The sequence below is a fragment of the Falco peregrinus genome, chromosome 10 (assembly GCF_023634155.1).
Source record: "Falco peregrinus isolate bFalPer1 chromosome 10, bFalPer1.pri, whole genome shotgun sequence".
Taxonomy (NCBI): domain Eukaryota; kingdom Metazoa; phylum Chordata; class Aves; order Falconiformes; family Falconidae; genus Falco; species Falco peregrinus.
The window spans coordinates 34,276,321-34,294,635 of NC_073730.1; the positions used below are offsets into that span (position 1 = coordinate 34,276,321).

The window sequence follows — 18,315 nt, forward strand, 5'->3', positions numbered from 1 at the left end:
ACGCAGTAGTTACTAAAAAAAGTATCACTTTCAGGATGTGGAAGCATATTGAAATAAAAAATGAAAAGCAAATAAATGTCACTGGCTAGGAAAACTGAATTACAGTGTGTACTTAAAAAAACCCCAAACCATACAGCCAAGAGGAAACATTTATTGTTCCAATGCAGCTACCAACATCAACCACCTTGTACGTGAGGCACGCACACGGCTGCAGCACGTCTCGGACCATGCCCTTACATCATCGTACAGTTCGTGTGTTTCATCACGTACAAACCAGCAGCCAATTTTTTGAGGCAGCGGTGAAGAGCGACCAAATACCTTACAGGAGACTGTAAAACAGGCATACAAAAATCAAAGTGGCTGCTTCTGCCTTTTGCTCAAATACTTCAATGGTGACAATTCTTTTTAAAAATTAGCTTAACTGTAGAACAAACATTATCCCCATTTACTGAAGGCAGTTTCAGTGGTATTTTTATTACAGAAAGTGTAAACATCGGTTGTGGTATCTTAAAACGCGCTCCCCAAACGTGCAGCCTTGAGGGGAAAGTATTTCATAGGCGAGTTCATTCTTAACATGCAAACTATAAACACCATTGTAAATGCTTTATGGCACAGGCCAGGTTACCAATGAGCTGACGCGGTGGGAGGAAGGCAGTCAAACCGGGCAGCCTTTGGTCGGACGGGGTAAGGCTTGGCTTGTACTGGGATTCCCAAGCCTGCCAAGGACACGGGCTGTTGTATCAAGCAGGAATGCGGCTTCTCAGGTACTCCAGCACTGCAGCTGTTCCTTTTGCCAGAATGGCTGCCCGGGGAGTGCGGAACGGGTTTCCCTCTAACAGAAGTGTCCTAGAAAAAATGAGAGGGTTTCAGTTACTTGTATAGACGTTGTACCAACATGTTCATAAGCTGCACAGAGGTTTTTAAATCTTCTGAAATTCATAACTAATTCCTCTTCTGTTCCAATAAAAGAATTTTAATTCCTGCTTCCCTAGTTCACACTAACTTATCTTCTTTAGAGACATCTGAATTTTAATTTATGCTAATAAATCAGTGGTGATATATTACTGTAGACGCATAATACACACATACCCTACTTCTTCAGCAAGCCTCTGCCAGAAGAGAGGGTGAGAAAAAGAACTTCTGAAATACAGAAATGGTACAGTAAAAAAGGAAAACTACATTAATTTGCAACCCTCCCATTTCCAGCTTAGCTGCTAGCCTCTTTGGCATGCATAAATCTCTGCGGAGGTTTTTGCTTGTGGGGGTGGCGGTGGTGTTTTGTTTTGTATTTTTGAAGTCCTTCCAGAAACTTTCCTTAAAGGAGAAAGCCAAAGGGACCAGCAATTTGTCTTTAACAAGACAGACCGCTTATGCCTAACTGTCCCCTTCGGTGTGCATTATGTAAGGGTGTTCACAGCCACCTCTCGTTATAGGTTATTTTGAGAATGTTATCCTGTCTCTTTTGCAGCAACGCGAGTTACACGCAGCGGGAAGGAGCTGAATGTATCAGCTGGCCTGCCTGGCTAACCGGCTTGTCTGCAGGTGGACCACCAGCGGGTCTGTACACACAGGCGCGTGTAACTGACTTAGTTTCCAACATTAGATCTACACAAAGCAACATACCCTTTCCTTTTTTTTTTTTTTTTTTTTTTTTTAATCATGAAACAACTGCCCCCAGTTCTCTACAATACTGAGAAAACAAGGAAGGAATTTAACTGTTTTACAAATGCTAAGAGAGACCTTTTTTATGTATCAAGACCTATATGAACATATACTGCCAAGTAATACTTTTTCTTCTGATGATACAAGCCCTGAAGAAATCAGTCACGATATATTTTTTTATAAAACAGGTCACTACATAGACTTAGAACACACACCTTAGAGTTTCACAGTTTCCAAGTTCCGGTGGCACCTGGAGGAGATCGTTATTCTGCAGGTCCAGTGTTCCAAGCCTGTCCATCTTCTTTAGCTGCAGAGGGTCTATGGACCCAACCTGGTTGTTACTGAGCAGGATAGTCTCCAGTGCTAGGATGTGATAAAGGACGCTGGGAAATACTTTAAATCTTCAAGAAGAAAAAGGAGGCAAACCAATGAAAGTCAGAAATAGAGCAGAAACAGGGCATTAACAAAATTAGCAGCCTTTAAACATCAGACAGCATTTCAGCCTTATCATTTAAGGTACACGTTTAAACATACCGCTCTGAAAGGAGAAAGAATCCATTCTTTTACCTTGCACATCGTGAAAAAGGTCAACAAAACGCGCACATTCAAAAATGAGTGCCAGTTCAGCACCTCTAACAGAACTGCAGGCTGACTGCGTTCATTTTACAAGACTGGCTGTCTCACAGAACACGACTCGCCAGCGTAAGGAAGGGAGGCCAGCTCTTCTCTCGTGTACTTCAGAAACACCCCGCCGAGGTGGAGGAAGGCTGCTTCCGGCCCAGCCCTGCCCCTGCTGCAAGAGCAGCAGCAGCTGCCCCTCAGGGACACCGCCTGCCTGCTTCCTGCCGACCATTCCCCTTGTGTTTTTTGGAATGGCTGTACCATGGATGCTGGAGGGTAGTCCCGCTGGCATCCATTTTTGGATCTATATCATTCACAACATTGTTTAATCCCTTTTTTAACCTGTTGCTACTGCCTCTCTCCAAAACGTTTGCGGCGGAAAGTTCCCAAAATACACTACCCATTGTGTAAAGTAGTATATTCACTTCATTGCTCACAGCCTGCTGATCAAGCGCCTCCTCATTCTTACATCACACGAAAATAACATTGAATTTGGCTCAGTTCTTTTTATTATTGTATATTTTTTAAAAAATCTAAATAGTTGCTCACCTATTAAAAGAAAGATTTATTATTTGCAGTCTTGTCAGTGCCTCCATTTCCTCAGGTAAAGATGTCAAAAAGTTATTTCTGTGTATCAAATGAAGACAAAAAATAATCACTAACTTCTATGAAAGTCCAGTTAAGAATCCACAGAGACAGAATATGCATATTTACCAGTGCCAACATGCTGTCTTAACCCAATTAATTGCTTCATAAATGGGTCAAGCCCACGTTCAAGTACAGATGCTTGCTACTGCAAGCCAGTTTGCATTCTCATTTCTGCCAGCAGGAGATGTAAAGTCTGTCCTCTAAAGATTCCCAAGTACTTCAAAGCATCTAACAACTCCACAAACCTGCCCGGCACTTCAGCTCCTTGTGTTTCAGAGGAAAGCTTAAGAAACCGCCCACATCTTGGTGCCAAAGTGAATCGGTAGGATAACTCTAAACTTCTTCAAAAGTCTTTTAGCCCACTATCTAATAGCTGTAACAAACTCGTTTACGGCTACTGTCAACGTAGTGTTTCCCACGACAGGAAGCCATTCAGAAGCTTCTTAAATACAAGGAAGACACCTTGTTTGTCCTTACAAACCCCTAGAGCCTGAGTGTGACACAAAGAGCCACTCCAGAAAAATGCAGACCACTCACTACAAGATGCCCAGACTTAGACCTAAATCCTTAATCACCAAGATATTCAACCTCGTTCCCTCATCAATCTCAATATGATCACACATTTCTGTGGTCTTCAGCCTCGCTCCTCCATCGGCAGCATGTACACTGCAGAATCACTGGCTGGTTGGAGGTGGCAGGGACCTCTGGAGCTCATGCGGTCTGAGCCCCTGGCGCAGGTGGCACAGGGCCCCATCCGGTTGGGTTCCGGGGCTCTCCAAGGATGGAGACTCCCTCACCTCCCTGAACAACCTGTGCCTGCACTCAGTCACCCTCACAGGGACAAAGAGTCTCCTGGTGTCCAGAGGGACCCTCCTGGGTGTCCCTGTGTGCCCGTTGCCTGCAGTCGTGCCCCAGGGCACCACATGAGGAGCCTGGCTCTGTCCTCAGCACCCTCCCTGTGGGTGTCTGCACACACAGACGAGACCCCTGAGCTCTGCTCCAGGCTGAGCAGCCCCAGCTCTGCCGGCCTCTCCTCGGAGGAGAGATGCTCCAGACCCTTCAGCTTGGTGGCCCCTCGCTGGACTCTCTCCAGACACAAGCAGATTACTTTAGATCAAGCCAAAGGTAAAACCTGTCTGCGGCTGCACTTTGCTACTTCTCATTTTGTGAAACGCCAAAGACAAAATGCCAGGAAGCTAATCCCAATTGTGTATTATTCAGGAGTTGGAGAAGGTAAAATGACAGTAAGTAGCAATCTGTTGCAAACAAAATAGCCACAGACAGCTTCAGATTCAGGCAGCACAACAGGATTTGTACCCTGCCTGTACCACTTCCCAACTACCCTCCAGGATTTTGGGGGGTGGGTTTCTTTTGTGGGGTGGCTGGGGGTTGCTTTTAAATAGCAACTTAACATCCCTGTCAGCCTTTTTATGACTGAGGCAAGACCTTTCATCACAGCAAGTCTCAGAGCTTGGCCACTTGGGGTTTTTTCTGTTTTTCTTTAAGCAATGCCTAAATCTAGGCCACTTGCTATTTCCAATCTGCCGGTCATTCAACTGTCACGGAGGCATTTTGGGAAATGAAAAATTATTTCAGTACTGCTATTCCACTGTAACAGATGGCTGGTTTAAAAAGGCATTAAAATAAGTTAGAGAAAGGAAGTCCAACACACGTCACAAACCTGATATCCAAATGTGTCAATTTATGGAGCATGCAGAGCTCCAAGGAAATAGATGAGATTTTATTGAAGCCAAGGCTGACAGCACAAACTGAGTCTTTCAGCTCCACAATCCTGAAAGCCAACACGAATATACTTTTATTATGTAAGCTCACGTTTGCATTCTGTTTTCTAAATTATTGAAAGAAACCCTGCTTTATTCCATAAATCAAGGACACCTGACATTTCAGAAGCAGTTTTGTGAAGATAATGGAAAGTTCCACCTGTGAAAGTTGCCTGTCCTGGCATCTTACACTTGATGAAAGACAAAGCTCAGAATCATCTAACTAAAGTTATTGGGAGAGTAAATTTTCTTTCATTGATTAGGAGAGCAAATTTTACTACAAAAGCCTGCTCACGTAAATGCAGTTAAGAGGTATTTTCAGAAACTATGGCACATATGGCCATCACTGCCATCTCCTGCCCTGTAAATATTTTAACAAAAGACTCTATCCATCTTCTTTAGCAGCCAAACAAACAGAAAGAGATTGTTATTTTATTTCTACCTTTCTGTCCCACTGTTCTCCGATTACAAATTCCAGGAAACATAGCATTTGCTGCTTCTTGTAAAAGGGTATCGTATTAAGATGCTTTAGTGTAAAAGCCCCCCTCCAAAAAAAAAAATTCCCTACAATAGATTCTCTGGTTTAGCCCTAAAAATAAAAGGTAATTAAATGACAAAATACTCCTCTCTCCTATCTTGCTTGCCACTGAATTGTCTAGCACCTAGCGGCTGCACACCTACACCTATCCCCAGTGAATGCAGCAGCCTCTAATATAGAGAAAAAGCATAGGAGGCACAGGCATTATGTTGCTAAATTGATTTTCTAGAAACTGTGCTGAGGAGCAATTTTTTTTCCTATAAGAAAAAGATCACGCCTCTTCAAGTTCTATGTGCTAAAGGTTAAATGTTCAGCACGCTTGGGTCCAAGAATGGAAATAAGCTGCCCCCACAAACGTGGTGGTAACCTTAAAAAACAGCTTTCATGATTTTCTTATGAAATGAAGGTTACCAGAGATGCAGTAACCTTCCTCCTCACACAAAGAGACTATTTATTCCATTAATGTTAAGAGAATGCTTCTCCTTAACTGTGGATGACATAACAAGTGCAATAATATCAAACGCTATGCGATGAGACAGAAAACCTATCAAGAAAAAAGGCATGGAAATTGTTCAGGCTTCCTTAAAAAAAGGAACTACAAACAATTATGCTATCTGAAGACACTGAATTTAAATAGAACCTCAGCTATAGTATGAAGTTATCACCCAATAAAGTGGTGAATTATCTTCATATAGGAAAAAGACTGCTTTATAGAGAAAACAATACTACACTGTAGCTAAGTACAGCACTTCATTATTATGAGAAGTCACATCAGTCTCTCACCATTCATTTCAACAACGCTTAGCAAAGCAAGATGAAAAACAACATGTAATGAAAGCAATACTGAGTAGAGCCAAGCTGCTTTTTATCGCCATCTTCACGTTAATCAACAGACCCACCTGCATGCTATTCGTACTAGAAACACAAGTGCCTTATTCAGCTTCCCAATTATACTTCCATTTATGTGTTGTGTGCATATACAACCACATACACCGCATAAAGTGTAAATCTACTCAACTCAGGAAAACACAAGGTGCTGAGGAACAAAAATAAAAAAGAAAGCAACGAATAGAGAATGACCTTTACAAAAGTACCTTGGAGGAATTTCACTCAGCTGGTTTTTGCTGAAGTTGACAGTAGTGACCGGATTGCCTCTGACTGCATTGAACAGTTCGTCGGGAATCACAGCTGCCTGCTTCTCACTACACAATGGAAAGCATTTAAGCTGGATAACATGAACAAGTTAACAATTTCCTATTAACAAGACATTTTCCTGTTCTTGTAGAAAAAGATGAGTAGTAGAATAGATACATAAATACCTACAGTTTGAAGTCCTCGAAGGACTGTTAATCAGAAAGCTACCATTCACTGTACAGTGTTACATGGCACCTGGGCAATAGCGTCACTTCACACCGGCACCCTGATCTGTTACCTTGCTTAAGAAAAATCAGCAAGAGCCGAGTTATGCCACTACCTCAACAAATGTGTAAAGTGCTACAGTGGGCCAGAAAGGGTAGCAAGACTGGCATTAAACAGATTTCCCCCTCTCAGCTCAGTGAGTAACGACTCTATTTGGGATCACAAATGAACATTTGTGGCCGGCCCAGCCCTTTCACCACAGCAAGGTCCTTTCCACCTTCCAGCTCACAGCTGCACTACGCATTTCACCAGCAGGTCTCAGCAAACACTGTGCTCTTCCCCTTTCCCAGCCTAACTAGTTACATTGTTGGTTACATTTAAGAAATAACCAAAGAGGGACTCACCTACTACAAGATAATCTGAGACTTAATGAAAACTGCTAAAGAAGTTTAAAAGGTATTAAAAGCACCTGAAGGTATTAAGCATTTCACTGAGTTAACAGGAACATTACTGTGGGATATTTGATTACAATGAAATAATTAAAAACCCTGGCAATTCAAATCTGCCTATTCCTGAGCACACAAAGTTAAAAATGCACAAATGCTGCAGGATTCGCAGCCAGTTTTTGCAGGGGGGTGTGTGTGTGTCAAAAAATAGAAAAGTATTCTTACAGCTTTAAAAATAGGTAATATTTCAAAACGCGTACCTATATTCCAATAATTTTAGTGATGTTATGGCATGCATGTTAATCCTTGACTCACTTGGGAGAGTCATGGCTGTCACAGGAGGCTCTTCATTTGGCCTAGTCACATCATCTAGAGATAACAAGCATATACAGTCACACAAACTACAGGCTGCAGCCAGCTGTGGTGTTCTGAATGACCAGGATGGAAAGGTTCGGTGTCCCTAGTCACCTGCCATCACACTTTTTTAATTCTTCCTGTATCCTGGCTCAATGGAATACAATCTGATTCAGATGATTTCAAGAATTTTATTGTAAAGATTTTAGATTTTTTGTAATCTTGGGCTTCTGGTTTGTTTGGTTTTGGGGAGGTGAGAGGGAGAGGGGACGACACGCATTTTAAAAACTGGTCAGGAAGCCATAGAGATGTTATGCTAGCTGTTATGTTAGGCAGCAGCCTCCATCGGTCAAGGAGCTAGAAACAATGATAAACAAGGAATTTGGGCTACAAATTATCTACACCACCTATACCCAAAACAGCAAATTCGGCCACAATTTTTTTTTAAACATTAATACTTATAAACTTTCATCACACTGTTCTCTATTAAGTTCCTTTTGATTACTACCTACAATCCACATAAAAAAAGCTCGTGGTGTTGCAAGGCTACTTTGAATATTTAAGAAATGCGGATTAAAAGCATTGTTCTGCACATCTGAGGTGTGGCATCACACCCCAGGGATCCACATACGCATCAGTGAGGTAAAACTTAGCTAGAAGTCCAAATATATGATAAATCCAACTTCTGCTAAAAGAGATTGAACAAAACTCTATGGAAACTCAGTAGTATTCACGAATAAAAATCTATAACAATTGCACCTAACAGCAGCTAGTTATCCTTTCATTAAGGAAGGTCAAAAAGGTCAAAACCAAGCAAAAAAAGAGGCCTTCTTCCAGTTTAAACCTCCACAGAAACAGGACTGCTACTGCTTTAGCTTCAACTCAGATACCATAACAGGTAGAGTAAAATCACAAGCACTGTTGTACATACAAGACATTAGCTGATTTTATTATCCACAATTATATTATTATAGTTCACCAGATAAGCTTCTGAGTACGTCCTCTAGCATTCAATTATTTTATTACTCAATTTCTGTTAAGTTAATAATGTCAGATTTGCACAGAAACTGACATTTTGAAGCAATTTTATATGCTGCAGTAACCTAATTAATACTGCCATCCTCTGGCAGATGGATAGAAAATCTACTTTAAACGGAAAATGCACACATACCATTTTCAATAAAAGTTGCTTACATGTATTATCAAGGCTCCTTCTAATTTGATAAGTTAAGCATTTTTTGCCATTTAAGTGCAGCATAATCATAAATATAAATATCGTATTTAACACGACCAGTGAATGCAGATATTTTGACTACTTTATGTTTTAAAACTTAAGAAAGATTAAGATCTCTAGAGATGGTAAACCGAAGTCCTGGTTTGAAAGGATTTCATCTTCTCAGTATGCAAGCTACTTAAGGACTCTGACAGCCTGTTTCCCATATAACAAAAAATAAACTATATCTCTGCTATTTTGTTTAGAAAACACAGAAAAGAAAAAAACAAATCCAAATGCCAAAGTAGCTCAGTGAATTAGAAGCCTCAGTATCAATCTGGAAAATGACCTGAGTGTGCTGAAGCAACTCACAGGTTTTTGTCTGTTTTAATACTACAGGTTCATTTTCACAAGGTATCGTATCTGTTAGAGAAACGCGAGACAGAATCATCTAGGTGCTTTTTAATCCACAGAGACAGAGCTTTGCATACAAGAGAGGACTCTGCAAAAAACACAGCGCATTTGCGCAGAGAATCACCTTGAAACATTTCATCTCATTTTCTGCTTTATGTCTTTTTAATTATTTCTATAGGAAATGTTGGGATCAAGGCTACTGGACAGTAGGAAGATAAATTCTAACAGGCCAGGATTAGAATGATGTTTAAAATAATCAGCTACTTTCTCCCCAAAACTTTTTATATTCTTAGTCAGCTATGAGGTAGACTTCATGACATCACCAAGACTTGAAGGCAGAATTTCCACGCGTGTACTTCTGGGAATCACAGGACTGCACCGCCCATGCTATTACATAAGTAATACATAATATCTCTGCAAAATGTCACCTACTCTTGGTTACAGTATAATGACCAAGCCAGCAGACAGATGGCAAGCTTAAAAGGAAGATCCCCTTATCTAAAACTTCCCATGTTGATGTTCGGAGGAAAAATAAAAAAGCTGCTGGAATTCCTCATGCAAAATGCATAAAGGGACCAGGGGAAAAATTATTATTTTACTAAATTATAGTCCTCAGTAGGGACTGTTTGTTATTCAGTATGATCTAATAAAATAAGAAAGAGAAACAGCGTTGAGATATAAGAGCAAAGTGTAAAGAAAATTCTTATTGCAGGAGAACTGGAGAAACCTGGATTTAAAAAACTACCCTCCATAGGTTCTAATTTAATTTCTTAAGAAGGTTCTCTTTAAACTGCAATGCAATACAGCAACATACCTTGGATTTTGCTTCTTAGATATTTCAGAAGTTCCTGGGTGCCTTTCTTTAAAAAATAAAAAAAGCCAGTAAGCATTTGCCAGCCAGTGTTTACACAGCTGTTTTGACAATGAAGAATGACAATTCCAGTCACACAGGTGGAGCCTGTGGCACTGCTGACTATAAAATCCACCTAAGGCTTCCCATAGAAAAACCCTCCTCTTTGCAGCAGCTGATCAACTTGCTTATTTACAATTTTGTTTTATTCCAGCTGAAAACTTCCAATCCCATATCACTACCCCAGGCTCCACATTTTTAGCTTTTTATCTTAAGTAGTTACCCGGTTCCAAGAGCAAGGGAAAAATGAACTTAATCTTCCCTTGCAGAAGGTCTAGTACCATTATGCTTTGGAGAAGACATTTAAATTTTGTCAAGGAAGCTGACTGTTCAGTGCTTTGGTGACTTTTTATGTACAAAATTATAACCTCTGGGAAAACCACTGCAGTTTACATAATTTGCATGAATTTTTAACAGCTTGATCCTCCGAAGACTTTACTTTCTATCCTGTCACAGCAACTTCTACTGGTAAAACAAAGTCTATGAGTAATCAAGCATAATCTCACAAGGCCATTTATTTCAGGATAAAGCTAGGTTTTCCTCACAGTTTTTACATGCTTCTCCTTAATGCTTTAAAACCAGGGACTGAACTAAAGTGCTGAATATGAATTAACATTTCTCATTCCAGCTGCCATCTGTATTACACACAGTAAGACACTGGCTGATTTGAATGCAGAGGGGATAAGGAAAATGTGGATGTTGGAAAGGGAGGAACCCTCGCAAGGAATCTGGTGAGATGACAGAAACAGAAGACAAAAGGCTGAGAAAGAGAGGCCAGAGGAGGCCGGGACTGACTACAGGCACAGCTACGCATAGCATGTGCTGAGCTGCGTAAGACAAGGGAAGCCACTATGGAAGAACCTGAAAACTTTTAAGGAAAAGGTGGTCATCAAACAGAAAGCTGAGTAAAGTCATGTGGCTTGCACAGAGAGGAAAGCAGACCGAAAGACAAAGCTCATCAGCCATGTGATGGTATGTTACACAAAAAGGAGAGACTAGGATTTAACAGAAAATTACTAGAAAGTCATCCAGAAACAGGACAAGTGCCTGCTGTGCTACGCTTACTCCCCAGTACCTGCCAATCCTTAATCTCAGTATTCACCTGCTTCTAAGTGGTGCCTGGGGAACGCTACAAGCTTTACCAATTACTCTTCTAAATCAAATGTAAAAAAGTCTAGGTAAGTATATAAAATTCCAGTTATATGAATTCACATGTGGGTAATGGATCAAGACAGTCTAAGTATAAAATATCATAATCCTTGTACCTGCCGTTTTCTACAAATCTGAAATACACACTAGAAGTTACACACATCTATGCTCTTACATTTGAAAGACAGCAAATCCTCAGAAGCTAGAGAATACCAGAACTGAAGTAACCAGGCAACCTGAACTCAAACTCCTTTGTCTGCGCATTTTAAGCCAAGTTTGAACTCTGGAATCATGTATGACTTCCACCCACTGAGGCCTTGCTCATTAATTTAGTGCATACAATGCCCATTTAATCAGATACACAATGTTTTGCCTCTTCTGACAGATACTAAAAAAAATCATTTCAACAGTCTTCACTGAGGCTTACTTTTAGAGAATCCCAGTGCTTTGTAAACATTTATTTTATAACACTGGCAGAAGCACAGAAAGAAGTAATGTATACCACCAACAGGAAGAGGGGCCTGCCTCGGAATAAAAATAACAGGCAATTCCATAGCGGCTGCAGTGCCCATGCTCCAGCCTCCCTCCTGCCCTATGTACTAGTTTGCTCACACAGAGCTCACACCTTCACTTTGGCGGTCACCTACAAAGGGAAGGCAAATCTGAGGTGTATGTTATTCTTAAGAAAACATACTACATCAGTTTGTTATTGCTCAAAATGGATGTGCCATCAAATATGCTTTGGAAATTGAATCCTAGATCCTTAATTCAGGGAAGTAGGAAACAAAAAACAGAAATCCATGCACGTCTAGGAAAAGCCTGATGTAAAGTACTCGCCCAGCATTGCAACGGGATTAGGCAGCAGACCTATTGCTTCATTTGCAATATATATTACAGCTTCTATAGCACATCAGAAAGCAATGACTGCCTTTATTCCACAGTCCCCATGGTCTTATGCACTGGATCAGACTTGAGTGGAAAGAGTACCCAAATCACAATACACACAAACAAAAGAGATGGATTAAAGTTGCACAGGTTACTTGAAATCTGGGCATATTCTGTGGGGTTTTTTTACTGTTCTGGCTACACAATTTGGATCATGTACATATGCAACATAACCAAACTTTACATACAGTCTACAGTGCTTACTTGCAGAAGGTCTCTTCGAATGGTTCTCAAAGGATTTCCCTCTAATGCCAGGAATTTCAGCTGAGGAAGGTTCCCCAACGTATAAGGCAACCTGCAAATGGAAACAACTCATTTCAAAGAGGCTTCCAAACAATTTCTAAAGAATTTGCAATGGTTTGTCAGATGGCCTGGTATTCTCAACCTCAGGTTCCAATAAAAAGATACAGAACATACTACAGTTAACAAAGGCACAGTTTGACCATAACAATTACACAATGTACAAATGGTTCATTTTGTGACTGAGCCCTTTTTAAATTACATTTTACAAAGTGTAATACATCATTATAGAATTAGTTGTCATTAGATGGCATTAGCTATGCCTCATCTCAGACACAACACAGCTTTTAATATTACCTACTGATATCATTGTTGGCGAGGTCAAGTCGCTCCAACTTCTGAAGCAGAGTAATTTCATCAGGAACCGATTTTATCTTGTTGTCTCTAAGTTCCAGTACAGAGAGGGAATTCAGATGCTTCAAATTCTCTGCATTTAGTATTTCGATCTGATTTTCACCAGCATGTAATTCCTATGGAAACAAAGATCATCCACAATTGTGTCACTCTAGAAAGATTGCTTTGTAACTTACTCATTTCCTAAATCATGACATTGGCAAAAACAGATGATGACATGGAGAAAATATTATCTTTCATCTGCACATGAAACATCAAACACTCCAAAGAGAGACCCAAGTCTGAACTTAGCTTTTTTGGAACCATCACAGATCCCTCAGCTTTAAGTTCCATTTCCAAGCCAGGAATAAATTTGCTCCACTTCTGTCAGGAACTTGTCAACAACTTCTTTACTCAAGAAGTTTCTTAAATGTCAAGTTATAGGAAGTTGAGAGGGTAGCTCTCCATCTCCCTATTGGAAATGTTTCATTTATAATGGAAAAATTGAATGGTTCTTTAGACCAAAAAGAATGTACACACATGCTGCTGTATGGACTAAGGCACTCAACTTCAAACACCAAGAATTTTGTTAGAAAATGCTGAAATAGATTGGGATTTTAACTACTGAGTTCAGAGTTATGCAGAAATAAAGCATCTGCATTCTTTGATGGATTTGATCATTGAAAACAACACAGCGATAAAGGCATTCACTTGGCCCAATCATTTTTCTGTGGATTGAGTAACAAATTTCTGATGTTCTGAGACAGGCGATTTTCGATTTTAAACATACCAGGAATTAAGGCTACAAAATATCTGGAAGATCTAATTATGCTAGAAGGAAGAGGAAAAAAACAAAAAAACCAGTACTTTCTCTGCCGTTACAAATAAAAAAATTATAATGAACAAAATACATTTATCCAGAATATGCTCCTAGAGATAAAACAATAACATAGCACAACTGTTGCAGGCAATACTAAATCTAGATTTTCAGTCATTCCTCTTCAAGTATTTCCTTTATTTTTCAAATCTGAAGAACACTGCTGCAAACTTGTCTTCCTAGTGACCTTAAGACTGACCAATGTGGACAGTAATTGCAAATGAGGGTGTATTAAATGGAGTTCTAGACAAATAATTATGAACTTTTGATCACAGCACTTCACAAAAATTTGTGCTTTAAGTGACAGTCATTATTTTAAAAGTTTACAGCAAACAGATTTACAGCCTACCGACCACTTCAAACCTTACCTTCAGTAATTTGCATGAGGGAAATTCTGGTAAGGAACGTAATTTATTTTTTCTCAGATAAAGTTGTTCCAAAGATGCCATAGTTGCTAACTGAGAAGGTACAGTTTCCAGGTAGTTTTTAGTACAATCCAGTAGTCTTAAGCCTACAGAAGTAAGCACGCCATGACAGACAGAAAAAGAAGGTAAAATAAAAACTGATTTTCTACAGAAGCATAAATATCCTGGTTTTCAAAACAAACGTAACAACATTTCGCCAAACAGAATTCTGACAGAAATCAAAGCAGTTAGCATCAACATTTCTGTAAACAAGGCATCTGCTTTTCATTTATGCTTCACAGAACATTCTGGAATGCTTTCAATGACACTGACAAATACTACCTCTTGTCAAGAAAGGGTCTAATATTGCTTTGTATTTAATATTTAAATGTTAGAAGTGAACTTTATCACTCTAATTTAGGGGTTTTTCCTCTCCAGTAATTCCACCTATCTCTCATTTATGCTTTACTTTCCACTCAAAATATGCAATAAAGACAAAAAAATTTCAAATTTCTTACTGCAGCCTTAAGGCTATTAACTTCTAAGCAGAACTTATTAATCCTTACGTGCTTCTCATCACTCCATGTCCCACTTATCAAGAAATATGAACCATAAGAGGACTGCAGTTTGATATACAGCAGCTGTAACTGATTTTTTAAAAATCATTCTGAACTAACGTTCTTGAGAATACATTAGCTCTTTTAAGAACATATTTTCAAAATCCTGAGTAATATACACTATATTTCTGAACATAACTACAGAACTGGCTGTATGGCATTAAATAATCTGAGGGAAGTAATTTACTTTTCATCACACTGATATCCGCAGGCAGGTTCTTCAGCTGATTACAAGACAAATTGAGTCGCACTAAGTTAATGAGCAAAGCAAAACTTGATGGAATGTCTGTGAGATGGTTGTTGGAAAGATCCTGAAGATTTTTTAAAAAAAAAAAAAAGAGGAAGAGAGTGAGGTTAGAAAGAGATGTTTAAAATATCCCACGAGTATTGCTACTGCAAAATTAATTACTGGCAGAACATTAAAATTAGATGGCTGACATCTTCAGGATCTCCCTGACAGAAATGTGAATAGAAGAAAAAAAAGTCTCCCTTGACTGACAGATCACAAGGGATTTGATTTTTCTTAAAATATTTGGCAAACCAAGAGCAAAACTTGGTTTCAAACAAAAAAAAGACAAAAAAACCCCAACACAAAACAAAACAAAAACCCACCACTGTGCCCACCATTAGAATACTCATTAGAATATTCAGAGTTCTGCCATCTAAGCTATGGATTTTTTTAATTAGCAGTAACAAAACATGGATATATCAGCGCAAAACACAGATATATCTGCACAAACAAGCGTTTTTAAAAAAGTTGTAATTTACTAATTCTTCTAAATTGACAAGCTGTCCAAATCCATCTGGCAAGTGGCTCAGCTCATTGTGATGAAGAAGAAGGCTCTTCAAATGTGACAACTGCATCAACTCTTCTGGGACACTTTTCAGTTTGTTGTGGCTGGTATTAAAACATGGAACACAAAAGGAAAAAACAATTACTAAGTAGTTTTAAGAACATAACCACTTACAGAACACTTGTGCTACACATGATGCTGTCCAAACTACAGCTGCAACACTTTTATCAGCTGGTTTATCTTAGCCACCCACAGCCTATTGAAACACAAACCCTTCAGATGTGAGAGCCTTCAGATGTGAGAGCACGCACAAAGCACATCCAGCATCAGAAACACTGGATATTCTGTGCTGGCACAGACTTAACTATTAATTACATTGACAGACAGACAGGCTTCTGCAAAACATTCTCATGTTGCGGCATATACATGTGCTCACTGTTCAGGGTACCATCACCCTTAAGAAAAATCCATCTCCTACAACTGTTACAGCCTTCTACAATGGATTAGTTTCCTGGGAGAAATTCATTAGGCTTGTTTGTTTATTTGTTCAAGAATACTTTTAATCCTTATCTGAATTTACAATATTCCAGATGGACCTTTTTTGGGGGCTTTATGTAGTTCACACTCAAGAGTGGCAAGTGTAGCCTCTTTCTCCCTCTGCACAAATTTACTCCAGTAAACAATGTTATGAACTTGCCAGCAATAACAAGATCTATACAACTATTTACAATGTATGTTAATCACAACAAAAAGTATTTTTATACTCAAAACTGCCAGACTGAAGGAAATGAATGTAGATATTGCTTGTGTCATTATCCAAAACATCACCATTTTTCACCTTCCAGGCAAGAATGTGACTTTGCAGATCATTAAAAGTAATTTTAACGTATGATCATCAGTTTTGACTCAAAACTTACTATTCTCAATATACTCATATTTTCTAGTTAAAAATCTGAAATTAATTTTCTGAAAGAAAATGTGATATACTGCAATCTCTTGTTTTCACTGTGAAAGCCACCGCGGTATTTCTCACGTTCCAGTTTTGCAACGTGTACTTACCTGACATCAAGTTTCTGAAGATTTTCTAGTTGTCCTAAAGCAGAAGGAAGTGATGTCAGCTGATTATCATGCACCTGGAAAATACAAGTTTTTAGAATACACTTACTAATTCTTACTTTGTACATTTTCCTTGCCTATCTCAGATTGTTTCTGCTCACCTAATACAGCGAATAATTCTGTACACAGGTTAACAGCTATGTACGTGCCTCAAAGCAATTACCAAATGTGGCATTGCAACTGCTGATCTGCAAAATTCTACTTAATTGACGGCAAACATTAAGAGATTAAATATGAAGGGGGGGGGAGGGGGGGGGAGTGTGCAGGAAAGGTGGCTGCATCCAGTAGTAGCTCTTCCTTCAGTGTCCATAACAAAATTTCTTAGATGTTTCCACAAAACAGTAACCCCTACCAGCACATAAACCAATACATTGTCAGAGTGCTCTGTAACAATCTTTATCTTGGGAATACACCTGTGCCACTTCTACATGCCCACCGCTGCAATGAAATGCAAAACAAAGATCCAAGACTTTATTTTCCCACCTGCCATGATGGGATCACCGTACTTACATCCAGAACAGTGAGCGCGGGCAGTAGTTTGACATCCTCTGAAAGACACTGCAGTTTGTTTGAGGCGAGTATCAGCTTGGTCAGATCTGTTTGTTCCCACCAGCGATCCACAGCACCAAAAGAGAGATTTTGATGAGCTTCCTCCGGAGTATCCAAATTTATCCTCCACACATGATCAGGCACTATGTTCACAAAACACAGGCAGCAATTAAATTCTTCATGTATTTACTCTACAACTTCCACTGTCATACACATCCACACATACAGTCAATTGTATTTTTAAGGAGACATTTTTCCAGAGCAGACACTAACAAGCTAATGGCAATCTGCCAGCAACGGCCAAAAGTAAGCTGATCTGCAAGCAGATAGCTGGAAATACTCATTGCTGTTGCTCCATCTGTAGTCCTCCTGCCCTGACCGGGTGGCACCGCCGAGCGCAGGGAGGCACCCCAGGCACGCAAGCACCGCGGCCTGCTCCCTCAGCTGAAGAGCGGCTTGGCTCTTCACGCCAGAAGGCAGAAGGGCGCGGGCGGCAGGCCCACCACGGCGGCAACCGCGGCTGAGCGTGGCTGAGGCGCGGGGCAGAAGCGCTGTACCCGCCGGCTACAGGGCAGGGCAAGCCGCGGCGCGGCCCCGCCGGGGCCCCCCGCCGCCCCGGGGCCGGCTCCCCGCGCTCACCCTCGCTGAGGCTCCGGCCCGACAGGTTTAGCTGCCCGCTCTTCCGAGCCGCCCGGATCAGCCCCTGCGGCACGGCGGGGCCCGGCTCCGCCGGCCGCCTGAAGCCGGCGCGGGGGTCCCCAGCCCGCACCCTCCGCGCCGCCGCCATCCCTCCTTCCCTCCCTCCCGCGCCGGCCGGCACCGCCCCGCCGAGCAGGCGGGGCCCGGGCTCCGGCAGCCGCCCCGCGGGCCTGCCCCGCCGCCCGCCGCCGCCATTTCCCGCGCGGCCGTGCCAGCTGGAGGCCGGGCCACCGAAATGGTGCCCGGCTGGGGCGCGGGGCCGGCCCGCAACCCCTGTTGCCGGCCCGGGGAGCTGCGGGCGCACGGGGGCCCCGCACCTCCCCGAGGGGCTGGGGGTGTGCGAGCCCCCGCGGGGCCGCCCGGCGGGGCCGTGCCTGTGCCGCAGGACGGGGGCTGCCGTTTGCGGGCTTCCCGGTCACGGCTGCACCGCGGGCGGTGTTCATCCCCCGGCTCGGCCCGCAGCGTCGGCAGTGACCCCCTCCAACAAACGGCTGCACCAACAGGTCCGTCCCCTCCACAGCATCGCTGCCCTGGAGAGTGGCCCGAACGCTCGGCACAAACCCGCAGGGCCTGCGGCGGGGCAAGG

The 18,315-nt window shown here is 41.5% G+C and overlaps 1 protein-coding gene across 1 annotated transcript; it reads right to left on the reverse strand.

The window, feature by feature from the left end:
- Positions 1–454: 454 nt before the first annotated feature.
- LRRC40 (leucine rich repeat containing 40) lies at positions 455–17,855 on the reverse strand. Its single transcript, XM_055815787.1, has 15 exons — positions 17,670–17,855; positions 16,992–17,173; positions 16,425–16,498; positions 15,340–15,469; positions 14,759–14,882; positions 13,919–14,061; positions 12,638–12,810; positions 12,245–12,335; positions 9,851–9,896; positions 7,316–7,424; positions 6,345–6,452; positions 4,613–4,723; positions 2,833–2,910; positions 1,878–2,063; positions 455–846 (listed from the first exon to the last, which is right to left on the reverse strand). Exons 1-15 carry the CDS (start codon positions 17,815–17,817, stop codon positions 741–743), a joined length of 1,809 nt encoding a protein of 602 aa, XP_055671762.1. The 5' UTR covers positions 17,818–17,855; the 3' UTR covers positions 455–740.
- Positions 17,856–18,315: the final 460 nt, after the last annotated feature.

Bases quoted from the DNA above. Each gene is read 5' to 3' on its own strand.
- LRRC40 (XM_055815787.1), bottom strand. From the start codon at position 17,817: ATGGCGGCGGCGCGGAGGGTGCGGGCTGGGGACCCCCGCGCCGGCTTC. The intron at 15,470-16,424 runs GTAAGTACACGT...TTTTAATACCAG, and splicing joins CTTCAGAAACTTGATGTCAG to CCACAACAAACTGAAAAGTG. The intron at 7,425-9,850 runs GTATGTTGCTGT...TGTTATCTCTAG, and splicing joins TCTAAGAAGCAAAATCCAAG to ATGATGTGACTAGGCCAAAT.